This window comes from Agrilus planipennis, unplaced genomic scaffold (assembly GCF_000699045.2).
Source record: "Agrilus planipennis isolate EAB-ADULT unplaced genomic scaffold, Apla_2.0 scaffold69, whole genome shotgun sequence".
In the NCBI taxonomy this organism is placed as follows: Eukaryota; Metazoa; Arthropoda; class Insecta; order Coleoptera; family Buprestidae; genus Agrilus; species Agrilus planipennis.
The window spans coordinates 1130131-1141301 of record NW_020438962.1 but is presented as its reverse complement, the minus strand read 5'-3'; the positions used below and the strand labels follow the sequence as shown (position 1 = coordinate 1141301).

Genomic DNA, 11171 nt, shown 5'->3' with positions numbered 1-11171 from the left:
CTAGCGCGGATCAAGAGTGTCACAATTTACAACTGCTTCCGTCGAAAACTTGCCGCGTTCATTGGGCTTCGAACGAGCCAAGCTTGGTACGGATCGGACGTACACCTGCGGAGCTACGGATTTTTAACCGCGACCATGTTTGCGAGCGCACAGCTCCTATGTTTGACGTTTTGCGAGCTGTAGCTCGAAAACGGTAGGATCTATCGGAAAAATTCTTTTACAGACGGATGCCCCGTCTCGGTGCGAACGATTTGGACCGTATCCGGTCGAATTTGGTGTTGATGAAAAATTCAAAATTTTTAAAAAATTTTTATATTTTTTGTCTTTGAAAATAAATTGTTCTTGTTCGACACAGTGCGGCACATCCGTTGGTGAAAGAATTTTTGCGCTATCTTTAATAGTTCGCCAGAAATATTCTCCTAAACATTTAATTCTCGATTTCGAAAATAACACATGGCCAAAACTTCCGACAGCTATAACTCCGAAACGGAACCTCGTAGGTAGGCGCTTTTACCCTTGACGCAGAGCACAGTATCTCTAGATAATTTTGGTTATACTCCGATGGAAATCGGACTATCCAGTCCGAAAATATGGGCCATCCTGTGGTCTCAGAAGAACGCTAAAAATTGGGGTAGTGAAAATTGCGCGAATTGGGTCGGCTCTAGCACAGGCCAGGAATGTCAGAATTTAAAAATGTTTTCGCCAAAAACTTGCCACATTTTTTGGGCTTCCAACGAGCACCATTTGGCACGTGTTGTACTAATAGCTGCGGAGTTACGAATTTTTAACCGCGGGCATGTCCGTGTACGCAATATTTTTAAATTTGACTGTGTAAGCAATAGCTGGAAAAAAGCCTTTTTCCATCAAGGATCACTGTTTGAAAGGCGTAGGGATTTGCTTTGTTAATGATAAGGATATGAAGTAAGTTGAGAGGGCGTTACAATTAGCAATAGGTCATATAAATATATAGATAGATTNACTATTTCGGTTAATAACAATGTGATTTTTAGTATTTTACGTTGTAAAATTACGGCTATAGTGCCTGGAGTTTATGGGTGCTTTTTTAAACTACAAAGACTGTTTGTAGTGTTCAAATACTTTTCTTGTAAATGTTAAAGAAAAGTGAAGGGATATTTATCTCAACCACATCTGGGATACGACAGAAAAAAGGTAGATACATATTCTATTTTATCACAGATAGGCTAATACTTATTTACTAATAAGGATAACGAATGATTTATCCTTAATTCATACTCCGTCGACTGTTTTTGACTGTTTTTTTGTGTTAGGTATTTTTTAAAGATTAGGGTAACTGCTATTTAATTTTGTGGATTGTAAATAGTAATTTCTATAATATTGTTGAACAAATTAAACTTATAATTGAGGATAGTTTAGGCTTTTGCTGAGCGTAATTTTCTATCCTTTGTTTTCCGAATACTTGCTCTCTTGGACATTTGTATGCCTGAACGGCTGGTCGGAAACGCAAAATTTTGCTCGTCTTAGTAAAAATAATTGTTTTGTTTTAAATTTGCGCTAATTAAATTTAAACACACCCCAATTTGCAAAAGCAAACAAATTATGAATAGGTACTTTATATATTGGAGTGAAATTATACTATTATTTTTGATTTTAATTAAATTTGTATTTAAAGGTAGTTCTGATTGATAAACTGAAAATTCCTTCTACAAATCTCTTCAAAATTATAAGTATAGGGCATTTGATAGAAAATAAATGTTACATTTTGAATTTTAGTACATTAAAAATTAATAGAAACCGCTGCTGTTTGGAACAATTTCCCGCAGTTTAACGGTACTTAAGCCCGGCTCGTTAGTCATTCTAGCGGTAATACGGTCGCAGATCGTAGGTTGACTGCCTAGACGCTTAGTGAGGGTACCTTTAGCAGAGCGTTATTAGGTGGAATAGGCCAAACGGGCGACTGTAAGTCCGGCGGTGTATTACCCCTGTATTTACCACTGTTCCAGTTATCGGTTAATCGTCAAGTTCGACTCCTCAGGTATCCTTCATCACGAAGAGTTCGTGGTGAAGCTGAGGGGCGAATCTTGGCGTTTAATCGGTAGCTGGGGTAATGTTAAATGCGGGTTTTTTGCACTTTTTCCCAGTAAAATTTTATAACAATAAAATTGAAGCCCAATTTTTATTTACTGCATTATTACGTAGTTTCTGCATTAATTTCTACTAAATTATGATTTAATAGTCTACCAGCGTGAAGGGGTGGGTNAAATAATTATGATAGGATTATTAAAAATAAAATTATATGTTTAATACTGAATCAAGTTTTAAAATTATTTCATTGTACGATTTTTAAATTATTCCAAAGTGTCGTTGCCCACTTTTAATAATTACCTACCTAGTTAAAATTGAGTTTCTACAGAAGTTGACAAAACTTTAGACTATTTGCTCCCTTTCTGTTCATATTATCAGTTTTGTCTACCAGTTGAATGCCTGTAGGTTCGATCGGAAACAAATAATTGCACTTGTTCCAATTAATAATTTGTTTTTAAGATTGGTACGTTATATTTGTATGAATGATACTTACAAGGTAATTTTCGTTTTTGTAGTAAAAAAGTTTGGGGATGCATATGGGGATGTAATATCGGAAATTAGTGAGCCAAGTGTGAATGCTCTTTCATTGTTTGAAAGTTAAACCATCATCCAAAAAGTCAGCCTTTTTTTCAATATTCAAGTATAATAAGCTTTCTTTTGTAGTTAAGAATAATTTGGCATTTTTAGTCCATTTTTTACCCTTTACTATCCGACATCAACAGTCGTATGTTTGAACAGTCGATCGAGAGAACAAAACATTTTACACTTAAACGTAAACGACAATTGAAAATTTCTTTTAAAAATTAATACATTGCTTTTGCATGAATTAAACTTATAATTTCCTTTTTCATAAAGGGAAAATGTTAGTTTGTTTGTTTGGCGGATAATTTCGGAAATTAGCGAACCAAGTTTGAAAGTTCTTTCATTGTTTGAAAGCTTTTTTTAATACTCAAATACGTATAATAAAGTTTGATCTGGTTTGGCTATTTTTAATATTTTTATTGTAGTTACATTGAACAGTTTGAGCTTTATTTCGAACGTAATTGTCTGTCTTTTATTATCCGAATACTTGCTCTCTTTAACAGTCGGTCGGCGGATATTTCCTTCGTTTCAATATAAATAGCAATTAAAAATTTGTTTTAAATACTTGTCTTTTACACACTTGTATTACAAAGGGAAAGGATTAGTTTGTTCATTTAGTTATAGTATATGGCGGTAATTTCCGAAATTAGATAACCGAAGTGGAAAGTTCTTTCATGTTTTGAAAGCTATATCCTTATTGAGACAGTTTTAGCATATTTGTAATATACTACAGCAGTTAAGAATGGTTTGAGCTTTTTTTCGAACGTTTCCAATTAGGCTTGGTTGAGTTTCACTTGTTTTATGACAACCCCTTGATTAAACAGTGTTTAGAACTGTAAAAAGCACTAGTGTAAACACTGTAAACAACACTAATTTTCAATGAAAATGAAGTAGGTAGTGTTGTAAAATTACTTCACGTATGCGTGCAGACAATGATTGTATTTGTTAATAAGTTTTACTGTGGTAATTATTTACATTGATCGATGGGGTGTTTTTTTAGCGATAAACAGTTGTATATTATTTCCACTTTTTCATTTAATGATGGAACCATCAGTTCGGTGAAGTTACTAAGACGGAGGCGTCGCGGCGGTGCGCGCCGTTGCCATCTGCATCGTTTCCGAACCCCGCAAAGTGAAATATTAAACTTTCTCAACCCATTTGTCCGCTTTTCTCATATTGACATTTCGGTTTACTTCGCCAACTTAAAACGCCACACATTCACCCCCATATTATTACAACTGCCTTCTTGGTTTGTTTGTTTGTTTGTTTGTTTGCTTGTTTGTTCTCGACACTGTGTTAGAAGTAATCCATCAAACCGTTTCAACCCTTTCGGGGAAACAAATTGCGCAACAAGAGGACGAAGAGACAGACAAACAAGAAAAGTGTCCTCAAAATGGATCAGTTCGAATATAGACTCGTATATTACCGAATTTTTTCTTTCTTGAGAAGCTAATAAATTGTTTTCATATTTTTGTTTGGTAATATGCGTGAAAACGGCGGTACCCCATTGAATTACCCTTCCAGTATCATTACAACGTAATCGTGAAATTGGAACTATTTTAAAAATAAAGCGCGATGTTTAAAAGGGTGTAATTTCTTAAGAAAAAGAACGGTTATTATTTTATGGCTATCAGGACTTTTCATTTTATTTTTTCTTCTTAATTTAATTATTGCTAAGTATATTTGTTGTGAAACAACAACTGAGTTTAAATATTTCAAAAACTTGACAAGTTTGTCTTGAGTAATCAATATCATTTGAGTTTCAATATCTCTGTTATTAAATTATTATTCCATATTTCTCATATACTTAACAATAGTTTAGCAATTTAGCATTTTTCGAGCGTGTTTTTCTGTCCTTTGTTATCCGAATACTTGCTCACTTTAACAGTCAGTCGGGAGACCTTTCATTCATTTCAATATAAATAGCAACCAAAAATTTGTTTTAGAAATTAATACGCTATTTTTGTAGGAATTTTGGGATTTTTGATACATTTGTTATAAAAATTAGGAGCACTCAGTTTTAACAAATGTTTGGTGATAATAATTAATTGATATTAAAACCGTGTATTAATTAATATGATAGTCTTTGTACTATTAATGTTGCAAAGAAATAGTTTTAATGTTGATTTAGTCATATATATAGGGTAATTTCGGTAATCAACGAACTGAGTTTAATTACAATTGTGTAAAAGTTGTACCATTTCAAATAGTCATACCATCATTTAGTGTTCGTATATTTAAAGTATTTCTTCTTACATTTCGAGCGTATTCTTCTCTCCTTTGTTATCCGAATACTTGCTCTCTCTAACAGTCAGTCGGGAGACCTTTCATTCATTTCGATATAAATAGCAACCAAAAATTTGTTTTAGAAATTAATACGCTATTTTTGTAGGAATTTTGGGATTTTTGATACATTTGTTATAAAAATTAGGAGCGCTCAGTTTTAACAAATGTTTGGTGATAATAATTAATTGATGTTAAATCCCTATATTAATTAATATGATCATCTTTGTACTGTTAATGATACAAAGAAATAATTTTAATGTGTTGATTTAGTCATATATAGAGGGTAATTTCGGTAATCAACGAACTGAGTTTAATTTAATTGTTTAAAAGCTGTACCATTTCAAATAGTCATACCATCATTTAGTGTTCGTATATTTAAAGTATTTCTTCTTACATTTCGAGCGTATTCTTCTCTCCTTTGTTATCCGAATACTTGCTCTCTCTAACAGTCAGTCGGGAGACCTTTCATTCATTTCGATATAAATAGCAACCAAAAATTTGTTTTAGAAATTAATACGTTATTTTTGTAGGAATTTTGCGATTTTTGATGCATTTGTTATAAAAATTAGGAGCACTCAGTTTTAACAAATGTTTGTTGATAATAATTAATTGATGTTAAATCCCTATATTAATTAATATTATAATCTTTGTACTGTTGATGATACAAAGAAATAGTTTCAGTGTGTTGATTTAGTCATATATAGAGGGTAATTTCGGTAATCAGTGAATTAAGTTTAATTTAATTGCTTAAAAGCTGTACCATTTCAAATAGTCATATCATCATTTAGTGTACGATTATTTAAAGTGTTTCTTCTTTTCTTCTGTTGTAAAATTCCATTTCGAGCGTATTTTTCTCTCTTTTGTTATCCGAATACTTGCTCTCTTTAACAGTCGGTCGAGAGACCTTTCATTCGTTACAATATAAATAGCAACTAAACATTTGTTTTAAAAATTAGTTCACTAATTTTATACTTGTCTTTTATAGACTTGTATTACAAGCGAAAGGATTCATTTGTTTTTTGTGCAGAATTAACTTTTTAGATTACTACTCCCTCAGCTCTTTTTAAATCCGTAGCAAATAAAAATGAAATTGGGTAAACAATTAATGAGTGACCTTACAATTTTAATTAAACTGGTGTAATTAACGTATTGTTACTTTATTTTACGATTGCTTCATTATAAGTAATTCAAATTAAATTTTATATATCTGTTGCTTTTCGCTTTCGAAGAATTGTATTGATTTCGTAACAAAATCCGTCTGCCGTTTGATTTTCGTTTCTGTTGTACTACATTGCACGCTTTGTTCGTGAGGGGTTTGTGAAAGATCCGAAAGAGACAAAAGGGAAACTTGCGATTTTCCAGGAATATCCGGTATATCAAAGTAGGGAACGTGTCAAATATTAAATAACATGAAATGGAATAATATCAAATTGGAAGGGAGAGAATTTGATTCGACAGAAGAGGTGCTCAGTTAAATAAATCGTGTTACAGCTTTTTACTGGAAAAAATTTTCCAAAAGAAAATTCTTCTGTACAATTCGAACTTTTCGTTCAAAAGTTTCACGAAAATGCGAGCATTCTTATAGCGCTCCTTATAGCCGTGTGGCCAGCCGTCCCGCACTCTTTCTCGAATGTAGAATCGCAGAATAGGGAGACCTTTAATTTGATATAAGCTGCATATATGGGGTTGTTCGGAAAGTCATTTCGTTTTTTTTTGTGGAAATGAAAGACAGTTTTCGTATAATAAACAAATACTTTATTAAATTATATATTGACCGTTCTGGTCCAACACCTTTTGCCATCTTTCTGGTAGTAGCATAATTCCACGCTCATAAAATTTTTGGTCTTTGCTGGCAAAAAACTGATCGAGGAGGTTTTTGACCTCCTCATTTGAGGTGAAGGTTTTACCGTCTAAAAAATTTTGGAGTGACCGGAACAAATAATAATCCGATGGTGCCAGGTCTGGAGAATATGGTGGGTGTAGCATTGTATCCCATTCAAGCTGTAAAAGCTTTTGGCGAGTGACCAAACTTGTGTGAGGTCTCGCGTTGTCTTGGTGAAACACTACACCTTTCCTGTTGATTAGTTCTGACCTTTTCTGTTGAAGTGCATCATTCAGTTTGTCCAGCTGATGACAGTAGACTTCCGAATTAATCGTTGTGTTATCCGGTAAAAGCTAAAAAAAAACGATTCCTTTAAAATCCCACCAAACAGACAGCATCACCTTTTTTTGGTGAATATCGGCTTTGGAAATGGTTTGAGCCGGTTCATCTTTTTTGCTCCATGACCTCTTGCGTTTGACGTTGTTGTATACAACCCATTTTTCGTCCCCAGTGATGATGCGCTTCAAAAACGGATCATTTTCGTGACGTTTGAGAAGCGAATCGCAGACGTCAATGCGGCGACACAGATTTCTCTCTGTGAGAACATGGGGAACCCATACATCGAGCTTCGAGGATAATCCCAGGCCTTTCAAGTGGTCATAAACTGTTGAATTTGATAAATTTAACCTCAATCCGATCTCACGTGTTGTTATTCGCCGGTTCACATCAACTAATGCCTTTATCGCGTCTTTATCAGCTTCAACCGGCCTTCCCGAACGTGGTGCATCTTCGACATCAAAATTGCCGGATCGAAATTTAGCGAACCAGTTCTGGCACTGGCGTACTGTCAACACACCTTCTCCATACACATCAGTCAATTTCTTTCTGGCTTGAACAGCATTTTTACCCTTTCTGTAGTAAAACAGTAAGATATGTCGAAAATGCTGCTTATCGCTCTCCATATTTAAAAGGGCACCAACCAAAAACTACTGCGTAGAATTAATTGGAATTTTTCACACACAAGCCTTGCTATATGAGCTCTCAAAGCATATAAAAAATATACGGCTTAAATGTGAAGTTGGGTGCATAAGAATATAATTAAATCCTCTGTCGGGAAAAAACGAAATAACTTTCCGAACAACCCTATACTTTTGACCTTTACTTCTACTACATTATTATGAAAATGTTAACTTAAAACTAATTTTTCTTTCCCTCGGGAACGGTATTCTTTTCTGGATAAAAGTTACTCTATGTTCTTTTCTGGGCCCCTGACAATGTGTGTACAAAAAACGTGTCAAAGATCATTGACGATCACATTAAAATAATTTTTGGATCCCTCGGGAATAATAGCTTTTTCCTGTGTAGGAGGTACCCTATGACCTTTTCTGTGCCCCTGACAATGTGTATATTTATAATATTAGTTAGAATTTAATTTTCTTTCAGGATCATTATCGGTATTGGTCGAGGTAACACCTAAAGAAGTAGTAGCCCTTCCGGGTCAAAATGTCACATTCCTTTGTCGAGTGGGAGTCCCCATCCAGTATTGCCGAATCGAAATACCGGGGGAACAAACCCTTAACTTAAACCCAGCTCTAAGACCGAAAGGAGGGGTAAATAATACTTAAGAAAAAGTTGTACCTTTAAATTTTTTTTACCATCGTGTATTTTTATCTACAGATTGCTTACTATGGGGCAGGTCTTCAAGCAGGTCAGTGTGGTGTCACGATTGACCACGTCAAAGAAATCAACAACGGTTTAATAAAATGCTCTCTGGGTATTCAAACTGAGTACCAGGAACCGTTTGGAGAAATGCGTCTCACCGTGGCAAGTAAGAACACTTTTTGGGGTAGATTTTTGAATTTAAACTTATTATCACTTTGTTTAATTCTAACAGAAGCCCCGCGGGCTCCACAACTAGAAATAAGCACCGGTACTGATAACACGAACATTTACAAAGTCGGAGACGTTTTAAGGGCTTACTGTATCGTAAGGGATGGAAGACCCGTGGCCAATATTAGCTGGTACCTAGGTGAGTGTTAAAAATAAAATAATGTTGGTATTTAGATTTTAATTTTTGATAAAAAAAACACAAATTTTTAGTCAGGAATTAATTAATAAAAATTTAGCTTTCGTTGCTGTCACGTCTATTTGCCGAGTTGTAGGTTCAGTTTGGCAGGTAGGTATAGTCCGTTCACTTAGAGAAAAGTACAGCGTGGGCGATGTGCACAAACAAATGTCGGTCGTAGGCGGATCCTCGAAATGTTTACCGTCAGATGTTTCCGATTAAAGCCCAATCGTAACAGTTACGCCTATTAATGCAGTACATTTCTCTATGTGAACGGACTCTACCTTCAGAACTCTTAAATTAAATATTTTGAAATACAATCAGTTGATGGTATGATATGTATACAGCCTCGACGTAAAGTTTTTAATTTTTGTTTTGTGTCTTTAGATGACATGCCAATTTTAGAAGACCTGACAATTCCTACAATAACAGACATGGCTAAAGAAGAATTATACTCGATCGAGCAGAACCTTACCAGAACCTTGGTGCCATCGGACAATGGTAGGTCCCTCAGGTGTTTGGCAGAACACCCGGCTTTTCAAGGTGTCAACAACTTGGCCTCTCGTCAACTCAACGTCAAATGTGAGTTGTAAATTTAATGTGTATTATTTTCTTCATATTTATTACGTATTATTAATTTTTAATTTTTTTTTGTTTTTTTTTTTTAGATCCTCCCCTACCATTGCAAAGTCCCATTGACAAGTTTGGATACGAAATCGGGCAAATGGGCATTATTTCGATAGAATTTGAAGCAAACCCTAAGCCTCACGTTGAGTGGACAATAAGGGACAATAGACTTAGAGAGGGTACCAGTGACATATCAGGGAGGATTGAGGCAGAAGTGGTCGAGGACTTGGTATGTTTCACATTAATTGGTTGTTGTTTTTCTATTTTTTTTTTTTTTGGCGTAGTAGCGTAACGTAATATGCCTTTTTGTAACAGGGTAAAGGCCGCTACAGAGCCACTTTGAGAATAGCAGCCATCTCTAAACAAGACACAGAAACCCAATACGTCCTTACAGCATACAATGACATGGGTTCACAGGATTACAGCATCCTCATATCGACCAGTCCGGAACCTGAAGGTAAGTCATTTGTTGTCTATTTTTCGAGTAATTTAATGTAAGACTGGTTTGTTATGGTTTGGTCATTAAAGCATTGCAAAATTAAAAGAGGTATTTCAAAATTACTTTTTCCATGTTATTGTCCGTTCATTTAGAGGAAGGTACAGCGTGGGCGACGCATACAAACGAATATCGGTTGTAGGCGGGTCCCCGGAATATGACTTCAGTTGTTTCCGATCAAAACCCAATCGTATGCCATAAAAACTTCCAACGGTTACGCCCTTTAAGTCCACGCACATTGTTCCAGCATCGTGTACCTTTCTCTAAGTGAACGGACTCTATCTTACATCACTTCTAATTAAAAAAAAAAAATAAATAAAAAAAAGCACATCACTATGCACTCAATTTTTTTTTCATTTTCTTCTTACACGCTTACCCTTGAACAGGAATTCAAAAATTCATTAGATACAGTATGCACAGTGAGTATCTGTTTCCACCCGCTGTACAATCTTTGATATGTTTTTACTACATAATTAACAAAATATAATTAATTTTAAATTCCAGGCTTAGATTTGGGCATCGCTTCCATAATTGGGATCGTCGTCGCCATCCTGATCGTTATCCTGATCGTCTTCGTCGTCGTCTTCGCAAGGGTGACAGGGCGGTGGTGTTTTTCCGGTGAGTCTGTTTTTTATTTATTTTTTTTGTAATTAAACATAGTATAGTTTTTAATGTTGCACAGTTTTAACCTACCCCCTGCAATTATTATTTATTATTGTTGATTTTTTGAACATTTTGTTGTTTTCTATACTTAATGCGTAGACAGTTACAATTGCGTTTGTCATTAATTATTGCAGTAGTTCCTGTTTTGTTCCCCTGTTTTATCATTTTTGCACAATTACAGTAATTAGTAGTTGTATTGTAGAAGTGGTATCGGTTAACGTACTTAAGTCAATTATTTTTATATTACGAATTTGGATACGTCTCAAAATTTCTAAATTAATTAATTTGTTTATTTATTAGAAAATGAATTAAATTTGGATACGTTTGATTTGTTAGGGTTCGAAATTAATATTAATTAAAAATTAGCGCTTAGTTATTTTGTTGCATATTATTATTTATTTTAACGATAACCTTTTTTCCTTCATAACTAATAAAAGCTAATATTTGAAGGCAAGTGAAAGATGGTAAGTGTGTTATTATTAAATGTTGTAGCATGGTTGTTGTTACTTTTTATTTTCCACCATTTGCTTTTATTATTTTTTTTTGCAATTAATACATAAAAATAT

At 34.4% G+C, this 11171-nt stretch overlaps 1 protein-coding gene across 5 annotated transcripts in view; it reads left to right on the top strand.

Moving 5' to 3' along the window:
• LOC108735816 (fasciclin-3) overlaps nucleotides 1–11171 on the top strand; it is a 167007-nt gene that overhangs the window by 147605 nt on the left and 8231 nt on the right. For 4 of the 5 annotated variants that reach the window (XM_025975202.1, XM_025975201.1, XM_025975204.1 and 1 more), the window contains exons 2-8: nucleotides 8198–8364; nucleotides 8432–8582; nucleotides 8649–8783; nucleotides 9207–9401; nucleotides 9488–9675; nucleotides 9762–9903; nucleotides 10447–10560. In XM_025975202.1, coding sequence (XP_025830987.1) covers nucleotides 8198–8364; nucleotides 8432–8582; nucleotides 8649–8783; nucleotides 9207–9401; nucleotides 9488–9675; nucleotides 9762–9903; nucleotides 10447–10560 — 1092 coding nt within the window. Of the gene's footprint in view, nucleotides 1–992; nucleotides 1171–8197; nucleotides 8365–8431; nucleotides 8583–8648; nucleotides 8784–9206; nucleotides 9402–9487; nucleotides 9676–9761; nucleotides 9904–10446; nucleotides 10561–11171 lie in introns of those variants that run through there. The other variant, XM_025975203.1, reaches the window with a different exon arrangement.